The sequence below is a fragment of the Gambusia affinis genome, linkage group LG10 (assembly GCF_019740435.1).
Source record: "Gambusia affinis linkage group LG10, SWU_Gaff_1.0, whole genome shotgun sequence".
In the NCBI taxonomy this organism is placed as follows: Eukaryota; Metazoa; Chordata; class Actinopteri; order Cyprinodontiformes; family Poeciliidae; genus Gambusia; species Gambusia affinis.
Window position 1 is genome coordinate 16,020,944 of NC_057877.1, and position 12,633 is coordinate 16,033,576.

Genomic DNA, 12,633 nt, shown 5'->3' on the forward strand with positions numbered 1-12,633 from the left:
TAAAGATTATGGTGGAGGATCTTGAAACAGTGGAGAGACAAAACTGCATCAGACGGCTACATCCACACATGTACACTCCCAACCAGATTATTGTGCCACGTTTTAGGGTCAGATCTCATGCCTGTGTCGAGGCCTCATTGAGGAGGACCTCCACAAACACACAAGATCTCCACCTGCAATTTATGATTGCAGGTGATAGATTCTAAGTTTCAAATTGATTTATAGTCAGTGTCTTTTGTGGTATGTTTTATTGTTTTTTATTTAGTTAGTTTTGTCTTTTAGCTTTTATACAACATCTATACAACATCAGTTGCCCATTTGGGACATGAATAAGTATGAATCTGAATCTGAATCTAATCTTACAAACAGATTATAAAAACACATTTGAAGCTAATTCAGTGAGTTAGGTTTTAGATACAAAGTTGTTGAGCAGGAGGCTCAGGATCTGATAGTTCTTGGTAAGGAAGAACTATCAGAAGAACTAACGGTGATTTGGATAAGAATGTGTCAGAGCAAGAATAAACATAAAACCCCTCTGATGAGAATGATAGGCTGCAAGAAAGACAATTATGTCAGGAAAAATGTCCTCTGCTGGTCTTGTTTGTTTTACATCATATTGCAGTAGGAATGACATTGGAAAAAAATAATCCAGATATATCCAAGACTCAGAACTGCTTACTTTGTAACAGATTAATAACTTCCTAGCTGACTGCTAAAACTAACATTTGCAACATTTTATAAAGGTGTTATATATGAATAGTATGAAAAGACTAAATATTGTGGTTTGTTTTTGATTATTTTTTAGGTATGTAGCAAACAAAAGCACCCTTGAAGCTTATCATTTTTTGTCTAATAACCATCTCAAATGTTGCCATCATATCTCAGTCCAAATGTTTGTGGGGTTTTTTTCAAATTCATCTTATTTTTGGTATTTCTGTTTCTTGCTCTTTTTATTATAAATAATACATATAATTAAGAATGCAATGAATGATAATTTTCTTAACCCTACATTTATTTTTTAATGATACCTTTTATTACTTTGTGCCATCAACGTTCACCACAGAGATCATTTCAATTGCTTCTTTATTTTAGTTTACAAGGATCAAGGAAACACAAGAACAAAACGAATGTCAGACAGCAACACAATTAGGCACACTGTGGAGTGCAGCGACAGGCCAGGTGGGACTCCGCTGTCTCCCTCACATCAATGCTCTTCTCGTAGATGCTACTGAGACCATCAGAGCGATTCATGTTCGTATCTGAAAGACAGAGTGGAACAGTTAGGATTGGTGCAAGATTTGAGGAGTGCTTTAATAAATGTGTTGTTGGGGTTAGCTGCTCACCCAGAGGAACGCAGTGGTAGCCGATAGTGACGGAGGTGGTCCTCACTGGCTGGCAACCAGTGAGACAGCGCAGCACAGGTTCGACAGAGTAGCACTTAGATTCCTCACCTTCCATCCTGACCTGCTTCTCCAGCTTCACCGATTCAAGCTGCATGAAGCACCCTGGAAAAATATTTGACCCTTTCATTTTGTATTGTTTGCAGACTGCTTTGAGTTTATCGTTGTGCAAAGTCTTTTGAAACACGGTTGCATTTTTAAAACCGTAACAAATTTTACCAGAGGCCTCACGGCAGCTCTTTGCAGGCAGAACCCAGGAATGAGCGAAGCTCGTTGCGTTCCTGGAAACCCGTTCGTTTGGAGTGACGTACTCCTGTCTGACTTCACCGTCAGCTTTTCCACAGATTCCACAAGTCTGGCCTCTCATCCAGTCCACCACCCGAACCTTGGAGGGAAAAAAAAAGGTATTTGAGTCACAATTGTACAATTATCAAGATATCATGTGATGAATACCCAAGTTTGCCAGATTTATGTAATCACCTGCACTTTATCAGAGCTGAAGAAGACTTCCTGAAGACCATGACGGGGAGCAAACAGAATGATGCCCTCCTCTTTCTCTCTGATATGTATGTTGCCTGTTATAAATTTACACATTTAAACATAAAAATAAATGGATGATATGTGGGAGTCCAGCATATAACACACCACATCGTCCTACCTGATGGGTGCTGATATGGCAGGTTGTTGAGAGGAATTTCTGCTCCATTAACCTTCACCATAGCGACTCTGTCCTTGAGATACATGTCAACATCACTGTGGAAACACAGTTTAAGTGTTAAAGCCGTTTTCTTCAAAAACAGTCATATTGCATACTCTGTAGTCATAACCTACATGTTTTCAATCTTGATGCTGATCGCATTCTGTTCTGCTGTTTGATCCCTCTTCAGCAGAACTATAAATTTGAGTTCATTTGTGCAATCTTGAGCCAAGACCTGAGGGCAAGAGTGGGGCATCTCTGTTTTGAACTTCCTGTTGTTGAAAGTCACCACTGCGTCATTGACCACGGAGCACTCAGCTGAAATGAGAGAAATATCGAATTTAACCTCTTTAAAATGAGCATAAATTAGGCATGGCCCAGTTTGAGATTAGCAGATTGTATTTTTATTTGTAAAAATTTGTAACATAATGCAATTGCTTTCTTTAGAATATTTGCAAACACTACTATCATTAACCTGCTCATAGAAATTACATATTAACATTCAGTGATGTGTGAGGGGTCTTCACCTGCGTTAGATTTGGTGAGCACGTAGGCGACCTGCTCCATCCATTTGTCCTGATATGACTGCAGCTCAGCAGCAGTGTTGTTCATTGGCAGGTATAAGGGAGTGACCCATCCCAGTTTGTAATAGGTGCGCTGGATTTCCAACAAACAGAAATGACCTTGGATATACGTGCAATGCAAATGTGGTGTTTGCATGAATGAAAAGATGATGCATTGCTGTACCTTTGGTGTCTTCAGTGTGACATTCAGGCTTGTCTCGTTGGCAACAGCTACAGTGAGTTTTATCTGTCTGGGTTCATTGACGGCCTTTGTCCTGTTCAATCCAATGTCCTCAGCAACATGGTAAAACCAATGAGAGACTCTAAACGGGAAAAAAGTTAAAAACCCCTTAAAAATTTGCACAAATTAAGGCTTGACTCATAAAGGGCGATGGCTACAGGATGAGCTCCTTCGTTTGTGATGTTACCTTCTTGTGTATTTCTTCATGTAATGAGGGAGCCTCGTCCAGGCCAGTTTCACACGGATTGCAGGTTTCTTATCAACGCGACCGGTTTCAACTGTGATCGTGGTGTTGAACTGCTTGCATTCAGCTCCCCAGGTTAGTCGAGTCTGGGAAAAAAATAAGTTTCCAGAAAACATACTAATTATAAGTACTAAAGGATAGTGCATTAAATGAGAACTGGTGGAAAAGCTTAATCTAAAATCTTCCTTCCTCAGTTGAGACTTTATATTTGCCAGTTTAACGGTATAACTCACAATTCCAGAAAAATATTGAAAAACAACGCATTGTTGTGGTCAGTTCTTACCTTGGTAAACGGTAAGGTGCATTAATGTCTGCTAATTTATAAGAAACCACAATTGGGGACCAAATCTTTCATCGGCAACATGAAATCCTTGTTACTTTGTGAATCAATATTCTTAGCCTTGTGCTGAACAGTTTGAAGCTGAACAGTTTTACCTTTTACTTTTCATTTTCTAATATTCCCATAGGAAAATAAAACTATAATTTCTGTCAGTATTAAATGAAAGCAGTAACCGCTCTAAAAATAAACTGCTTCATACTACAGCCACAGTGTCTGGGTTTCATGGTGACTATTTTAAGTTATAATGAATAAAAATAAAATGCTAAAACAAAAAATGTACCATCACTTTGTTGTAGCTGAGCATCATGCTGTCAGTACAGATCGTCCAGTTGTCATTTTCAGTGAGGTTGGCCACAATGAACTGCACTCTAGCAGTTTGTCTGTCATAGTAAGCAGCGAACTGATATCCCTGGTTCGTCTTGTCTTGTCTAATGGCACGGACAAGGACTGTGACTTGTGGACGGACGGTGTTGGACAGGTATTTGGCCTGCAAGCACAAAGGAGACATATAGATTGTTTTTGTTTTTTCTTTCTTTACTCGTATATGGATGCACAAGGCTACAATAATTTTTGCAACGTGCCTTGTTGTAGATGGATTCGAAGCTTCTAGCACTGCTCTTGCTTTTCAGACGCTCTGCTGAGATGGAATGCTGCAAAGGAAAAATATTTACCAGCTCAGAAAGACGGCAAGGTGGTTTACAGTTTAAATTAGCTTGGGGAGTCGTTAATTTGAATGCAATTTCCTTTAGTGTCAAAGTGAGTAAAAACACTTTTAAAAGATCACAGTAAAGTTACCTGGTGGATGTGATCCTTGGTGAAGTTCAGTTCATACCGTTCCTGTTGTAATAGAAAAGCAAGTGGATGAAATTGTCCTTATTGTAGTCTCCAAAACAACAATGCAGTTTTCATAACTGTATAAGTTGTGAATTGTGAAGTTGCCTCACCTTAGGCACGGAGCTGGAGGAGCTGGAGCTGGAGCTGGAGCTGGAGCTGCTGGAGCTGCTGGAGGAGCTGCTAGAGGACCTCTTTGATGTTTTGTTAAGCGGGTCAGCAAGATCCAGCATCTTGCTTTTGCGGCTTGAAGAGGAGGAGCTTGAGGAAGAACTGCTAGGATGTGAGCTGCAAGAACTTGAGCTGCTTGAGTAAGAGCTGCTGGAGCTAGAGCTGCTTGAGCTGGAGGATGAAGACTTTGTCCTGTTCTTCAGACCGGGAACCAAAATCTTCTTCAGCTTCATCAGGACGTTTTTGTCCTCAAGTATCTTGTCCTCCTCACTCAGGATAACCGTTTTAAGGATCTTTTCTGCTGCCTTTTCACCAATCTGAACCTCAATTTCAATCCTTTCAACGGCTGGTCCAGCAGCTGAAATGAAAATAAATTAAACAGATTGGTTTTTGACCCTTTCAAAAGGCTTCATTTTAAGAACATCAGAGCATCCGTTTCACTTGCCTGGGGTGACATTAACCATAAGAGTATGGTTTCCAATTATGGCGTAGATGGGGGTCTTTTTGAGGAAGGTTGCAGAGCGAGACCTAATATCAACGCAGGCCTGTATTCCGTATGTGTATGTGGCAGCACACATTTTCTTCACAATTGGTTTGGGGATTTTCATGTTTCTGACTCTCTGACTTTGCTGTCTAAGAGGAAGAAATTCCTCAGAACTTGACTGTAAAAAAAAAAAACAAGACAAAGAGAAACAGCAAGCAACCCAAATCAGAGGGAGGGTAAAAGAAAACATGGTCGGGAGGTTTGATCATTCATTCAGACTTACTTCACGATCCAAGAACTGTGAAAGTCTTAAGATGGGCTTCTTGCTCTTGAAATTGTCTAATGGGACAACTGGTGTGACCTTGGCAGCTGCGAGATCTTCCACATCTCTTGCAATGGCAACTGTTTCAAGACTTTTATAGAGGAAGCGGAAAAAAACCCCAAACATTTAATCCAAATAAGAAAGGGGATTGGTTTGTTAATTCCAGAGAATTAAAAAATGTACATACCGCGCAGATGCGATTGTTTTCACACCCTCAGTAGGCAGGACCCGATAGTTAAAGTAACCCTTTTCTATGTCGAGTCTCGCCTCCATCTTTTTAGGAATAACTGTGTGGACTTTGGCTCTTGACATCACAGTAGCCTGAATGAAAGGATTATTTACTCCCATAACAGCATAGGTGTGCAAAGACACACTGAAATAGAAAGACATGCAGAAATATTAAAACACAACTGGTATAAGCAGGTTATCCTCTAGTCTAGATGTTTGTTTTCAGGATAGCTGGTTCACCTCGGAGCGACTGAACCCTTTAGGGAAACATCAGACGTCAAGAGGTTGACAGGATGGAAGTTCTCAGGAGGGGGTGGAGAAATGGTGGCTTGTACTAGGAAGAATTAATTTAAAATTGTTATTTCTTAGCGTAATTATTCATCTCAAACCTTCAGTTGTAGAACTGTAACACTGAAACTTACCCTCAACAGATGCGGCTGCCACAGCAGCAGTGTAGAGACTGAGCTCCATGGGTAAACCAAGAGAGCTGGGGAAGATGTGACGGACCTCAATAGCCAGCATTGGCTTGGAGTATTTCAGAGAGTAACCAGACAACAGAGCATCTAAGGCCTTTTTGCCATAAGTGCGGATTTCAGGTCTGGTTGCAAACTATTAAAAATAAAATTCTTATTAGACTAAGGTTTTTATTTGAACGTGATATTGAAGGCATGCAAACATTTCTGTGGAACACTACCTCAATGATCTTGTCAACCATTTCTTTGTCAATGTTTGCAAATGCGACTTCCTGTCCAAGAACTTTCACGTACAGAGAGCCAAGAGGCCGGCGGGAAGGATTGGCTCTCCACTCAATTAGCTGTAACAGGAAGAAAGTTGTAGAATAAATATTTTTTTATGGAAGTGTGAAAAACTCTCTCGCAGGTAAATGTCTTATACACCTACAGCCTTGAGAGCTTGCTTCATCTTGGTGATCCTGTCTGCGTCCCCTGGAACATTACGGACTTTCAAAAGGGCCTCCTGTACTCCCTCAGATCTGGCTCCGAACTGTAAAAGCATGGAAAAAGCTTTTTAATTTATAACAAGTTCTCAAACAAATCTTTTTCAATAAGTTAATATTAAAAGGTTTGAGTCATTCTTAAGCTCAAAGATCATTTCTATTGCATAAACTGGATCCTTTTGGTTTTAACAATACGTCTAAAACATGAGCATCATACCTCCAGAACATCAACAAATACTCCAGACATGTAAACTCGAACTTTTGCCATGACGTTTCTTGGCAACACAGTTGCAGCATCATTGATGTAAAATGCGCTGGCAGCAGCTCCCATCATCCAAGGATCTGCAGGTTAAAAAGCATTTTGATATTTATTAGTGAGTGAAATCTCTTGAGAGAACGTGATTTTTCTGGTACACTCTTACTGTGATAGTAGTCATAATGGAAAGCTTGACTGTAGCGGTAGTTTAGTCTTCCTAGCCTAGGGCTGAGCATCCTGACAGCAACATTGCAGGCAGCAGCTCTGTAGAGAGAACAAATATCAGTAATCCTTTGTTCTAGTTTATTGCACTGACGTATTAACGAGATAGTGCACCAGGGTTCTTACACAGAAGAATAGTCGGGGGCGGAAGTCTTCGTGAAAGCCTTCATGTAAGAGTAGACAAAGCCAGCAACCTGCAGGTTTGGTTCGTTCTGGAGGCTCTGAGCTATAGTGGTCACCAGAACCAGGGGTAGCTTGGTATCAAACAGCACAATAGCAGCAATTATGCGGAGCTCTTGGTCAAGATCCCTGTCCATGAAGAGCTGAATAGCCATGTCCTGAATCTGAACAAAAAAAAGGGATAATTGTCTTAATACATTTGAACAGTATGTTTAAACCTTAGGAATAGATTTGTAAGGTAGGGTGGGCAGAAGGTTTGCCTCACCATCTTGGGTTCTCTCTTTGCAATTTTTCTCATTGCCATAACGGCATCAACATGAACTCTGTGCTCAAGACTGGAGGCAGCGCTGCCAAAACCAGGCAGCAGCTTCATGATCGGCTTCAGGCTGCTGGGATGTCCCGCATTACCCACAACTTTGAGAGCCAGGGAGAGCTCATCATTGTTACGTTTCTCAAGAGCACTGGCAATAATGTCATGGATAGGCTGCAGGATACACAAACAAACAAAAAACAATAGAGGTTTTTGGTCTTGCAACTGAACACTGGTTTTGGAAATATGCAGACAATACATACCCTGAGAAGCTCAGATGGACATGATGGGTACTCCACACAGTATTTGTGAATCATGCTGCCAATACCCAGCATGGTGATCTCATACAAAGCAGCATTTTCTTGAGTCTTAGGGGTCTTGGCCAAAGCCTAGAATGGTGAAATATAAAAACTGTTTACATATATAACTGTTTCTGTGCCACTAGACATAAACATGAAACATTTAAACATCAGGTTACCTCCAGAAGCTTGATGGACTCCAGATCAGCTGTCACCAAGTGTAGGGATGACATGATGGCCTGAGCAGCTTCAGCAGTGGTCAGTTCGCCTGCAACAAACTTCTCCTTGATGAACTTAAGAGCAACATGTGTACCGATGGCAGGAATGGAGCTCAGCATCCAGTGCCTTGGGAAAGATTTGCTTCAGTAAAATTGTCTTTAAGAATGTTTGCCTTTTAATTCTCTAAGTGAAAGTGGCTTTACCTATGATCGCTTTTGGATTTGAATTGCCTCCAGAGAGCTTCAATGCTTTCATATCTGGCCACACGCAGAAGCTGGATGAGCTCAATAAACTTCAGGGGAGAATCTTCATGGGCCTTGCCCAAATTGAGGCTCACAAGGTTGTTCAGAGTCTCAACAATCTACAAAACAATCCCCCAAAATGGTTTTTAAGTACAAAATTGAATCAATAAAAACAGAATGTCAGTAAGAACTTCCTAAGGTACCTGAGCCTCAGCATTGGTGATCCTCAAAAGCTGAATTGGTGTCTGGAGGACCTCAGTACTTAACTCGTACTTCAGTGTTCCACGGGGAACATAGTCAGCTTTGATAGGCACTAATGGGGTCTTCTTGACATCAACGAAGGTAATATTCTGCCTGTGAAAGGAGATTAACATCAGATCAATCAGCTGTCTAAAATTTAACACACAGAGATGAGCTTCATCATAATTTAAAGCACATACCTTGCCTCCATCTGGGCAGCTCCGTTCACAATGTTGAAAGGGGAGTACTGGAGGAGCTCAGTAGCAGTGGCCTCTAAGATCAAGGCACCAGAGGCTGAGGGCTTCATGACGTAGCTTAGAGACATTGCTCCTGAAAACACTTTCCCCCGCTGTAGTGACATAATACACAAAATCAATAATCAAACAGCTTAAATTCCTCAACAGAGACTATGGCGAATAAGAGAAAACTGTGCTTACTCTCACACACTCTTCACATTTGTTTGTATAACCAGCCATGCCAACATCCATGTTGATTTTTTCTGCGCAGAGATTCAAGTCTGTGGTCTTTGTCAGATGAAGGCGGTCAGCCTTTGGATCCTCTTTAAGGACATAGGATGTCTTGCAGACACCTTTTACTCCAGTCTAATTTAAAGAAAATAAAAGTAAGAAGACATTATAGGTGGTTCACCATTTTCCTGAATAGACCTATCGAAAGCAAGCATTGAGTACCTCCTGCAGGTCATACACATTCACAGTCTTCTTGATGTTTATCTGAAAGATGTTGAGGATTCCCCTGAAGATATTCAGCACAGCTGTAGAGACGCCTGCCGGGGCATACACTTTACCGATCACACCATTGGCATACTCAAACTTGATGGGTGTCAAGAGCTGAGCAGAGAGAGCTGAGGTGAGCTTTGTGGCAGGGCGGAAAACCTCTTTGGGCCAGATACCACTGTACTCCGAGATCACAGGGTCTTCAAGCTGAAAGAACAAGCAACATGTTAGGGAGAATGCAAGCAAGCATGGATATTGGTTGATATGTTTGTACAGATTAGGTTTTGTGATGATAATGCAATATTATTCAGAAACAATTTTTACTTTCAGAATGTAGTTGTTAGGATTTCCTGCGCCGATCAAAACTTTGCTCTGGATTTTCACCCCAGCTCTTGCCAGGCCCTCGTCAGGCAGCCCTCCCAGAAGATATCCTTCATATTTGTACTCGTAGGTCTTTCCAGCTGCAAATTCTGGGGCTATAACAGAAAGCAAAAATCACCCATATCTTAAAAAAAATATATAGATTTGCTGTTTTTCTTATTTTTAGTATTATTAGAAAACAACTTACCATAGTTAACCTGGGTGCTGGCTGAAAAACATTAGAAAAATAAAATAAATTAGAGTTGTGATTTTTTAAAATTATTATTATCTGTTTGTTTTGAGGGGAGATGATATTTAAAATTATTTAAGAATACACTTCTATTGAAACTGGTGTTTTAAAATAATATCAATTTAAGTTTTTAAAATTTGGAGGAACGTTATTACCATTTATTGATAAAAGAAAAGGGGTGGGGACAAAAAAGTTTATATTTCTTCTCATTTCCTTTTCAAATAGTTATCTAAGTATGTATCATGCTGTTTGAATGTGAATATGTTTAAAATAAACAAACTAAACTAACTAAATTTTCGCTCATACAGCAACACTCACCCACAAAGGCCACAGTCAGAGCCAGCACAATCACCTTCATGGTTGGTGGTTGTGAATGACTGCAGCTAAGGGTTTCCTTTTAAAGCCAAGATTTGCAGAGATTATTTTTGAAAATGAAACATTAACTAAATGTTGGCTGTCGTTTCCCTTGGTGGTTACTGTGCCCTGATCTTGTCGACAAGGCTGAGTAAATACGCTAATCAGAAAATGTTCTGAAAATGTCTGAACTTATTGGAAATCCTGTCAGTATCTGACCTTTTAAACAAAAGAAAGGTAATAAAGATAATTTCTGGGTTTGCACATCCTGAAGTAGAGTTACCAAAATTACAGTGTCCAATTTCCATCCATCCTTCCATCCATTTTCTGACACCTTTGTCCCTAGTAGGGTCGGGAGGGGTGCTGGTGTCCATCTCCAGCTAACGTTTCAGGCGAGAAGTGGACCCTGGACAGGTCGCCTGTCTGTCGCAGCATTAGAAATGTGTTAAAGGTTTTTATTTGTCATATTGGTTGGCAGAACAAAACATATTTAAAGTAATAAATATGTGTTTACCTCAAAAGGTACTTCTATATGTGTTTAAAGACAACAAATATTAAGATTTGTACAGAGCTGTCAGAGCAGCTTGATCCCACCTGGTGACTGATTCATGTGTCATAATGTCCTGACCCTACAATGCTTTCACAAAAATGACAAGATTGTGAAATTATACTGTTTGCTTTCGAAAATGTTTGAGTAACCTTCATCAGTGGTTCTCCTCAATAAACTGTTTAAGGAGTATCAAACAGAGGATGCGTGACAGTACTTGTAGGTAAACTCCAAAAAGACATAGACCCTAATGATTTATCCAAAGACAAAGATATCTGAAATCAAGCATTATGTTGGTGTTGGTGCTATTATCTTTGATTTGCATAGTTGCACTAATTCAAGATTGAATTCCACTTTTATAAAAAAAATAAAGAAAAAAAACACTGTGTATGTACATACTTTTGAAAGGTTTTTTAGGCTTTATTGTCATTTATTCATCAAAAGCTGGACAGGATGTAGGGCAGAGAAATGAGTAACGCTGCAAAAAGCACTCAGATGGAAATTGAATACAGAAAAGTTTTGTCAAAAACTGTAGACTCAGCATGCTGAACCAACCCATATAAACATATTACAAGAAAGAAAGATTCAATTTATTTAATTTTATATATATATATTTCTATTTCTGTTTTTTGTATTTGTTGTCTTAAGGAGTAAGTATATTACTCAAACAATATCATGATAAAGTAGGACTTGAGGCTAATTACTTGAAAAACTGCATACTACTCCTCTTCATAAAATCTTAGCAAGAGCAAAACCTTACTATTGCGCAAACCCTTTTTTCTCAGATCATTCTGTCTTGTGATACTGAGGATGAGAATCTCGGCACAAAACTATCTTCTGCCTGTGATCACAAGGATTTCCAACCCTTTGGATTTTGGTTTTGCACTTTGCTGTGCAACCATCTAGTTAATCTGGATCAGTCAGTATGTTGATATCTGGCATTCAAACAAATGCATATTTGCATTTTATCAGTGTTTCTGTCTAACATGGGTCAGAAGACATGGGTCAACATGATCTGGGGATAGCAGAAGAGTTTGTCAATAACATACTAGATTTTTGATAACTAAAAAAAATTATTAAAAATTTCTCTTTAGAGCTTGTGTAAAATAATGAACTTCAAATTATAGGCTTATAAGAGTTTATTATTCTCCTTCACTACTGATTAAACTTACTTTTCCACTCATGCATAGTCTATGCAGCTTATGCTTGCAGGGTCACGGGGGGCTTGTGCCTATCTTCAGTGGTCATTGAGTTAGAAGCAGGGCACACATTGGACAAGTCACACAGGCCGAACAACTCACTCATACCTAAAGACAATTTCATGTCATGTTTTTGGACTCTGTACAGGGAGAACATGCAGAAAATCCCCAGCTGGGATTTGCTGCCAATTGCACCACTTTGCTTTTAAAAATACTTTCAACCATCCACTGTCAAACTTTTCTTAAATAGAAGAAGAGAAGTGCAACTATGTTACATTGCAAGTGAACATTTCATTATATTCTGGTGTCTGTGTGTGGTAAATATAAGGGAGGAAGTTGCTAAACTTGCTCAGTGGATTAAACCAAGATTTCAGTTATTCTTACATTATCTGTTTTTCATATAGTTTCCTATTTAGGCTCCTTGCCAGGCATAGCTTCTTGGATTGTCATTTTTATTGCTGAATCAGTTGTCACATGACTATTTCATGCAAGAAACTTAAATTGTCAAACAATATTTTAATAAGTATTTTGCGTGAATATGTATATTTTTAACTTCATGTTATATTGATTATTCAACAAAGCTAAATTCCCATAAGAAGAAGCAGTAGTTTTAAAGTAAACATGCTTATTGTAGACATTAAAATAACTTTTTGATGATATGTTGTTTAATTAGTCAGGTAATTTGTTTATGTGGCCACCCTGCTTAACCGACATGCCACTTACAACTAGTTTGTTGAATTTTTAA

The 12,633-nt window shown here is 39.4% G+C and overlaps 1 protein-coding gene across 1 annotated transcript; it reads right to left on the minus strand.

Annotated features, from left to right (window-relative positions):
* Positions 1-1,066: 1,066 nt before the first annotated feature.
* Positions 1,067-10,167, minus strand: LOC122838684 (vitellogenin-2-like). Its single transcript, XM_044129504.1, has 34 exons — positions 10,107-10,167; positions 9,747-9,767; positions 9,503-9,654; positions 9,134-9,385; positions 8,882-9,046; positions 8,645-8,793; positions 8,408-8,558; positions 8,166-8,323; positions 7,923-8,088; positions 7,708-7,833; positions 7,400-7,618; positions 7,081-7,298; positions 6,899-6,996; positions 6,694-6,818; positions 6,422-6,523; positions 6,216-6,335; positions 5,944-6,130; positions 5,762-5,855; positions 5,481-5,666; positions 5,255-5,384; positions 4,933-5,149; positions 4,430-4,845; positions 4,281-4,322; positions 4,067-4,135; positions 3,766-3,972; positions 3,089-3,231; positions 2,845-2,983; positions 2,625-2,754; positions 2,232-2,415; positions 2,059-2,153; positions 1,881-1,975; positions 1,620-1,785; positions 1,344-1,505; positions 1,067-1,259 (listed from the first exon to the last, which is right to left on the minus strand). The coding sequence occupies exons 1-34, from the start codon at positions 10,144-10,146 to the stop codon at positions 1,147-1,149; spliced, it is 5,037 nt and encodes a 1,678-aa protein (XP_043985439.1). The 5' UTR covers positions 10,147-10,167; the 3' UTR covers positions 1,067-1,146.
* Between the last annotated feature and the right edge of the window lie 2,466 nt (positions 10,168-12,633).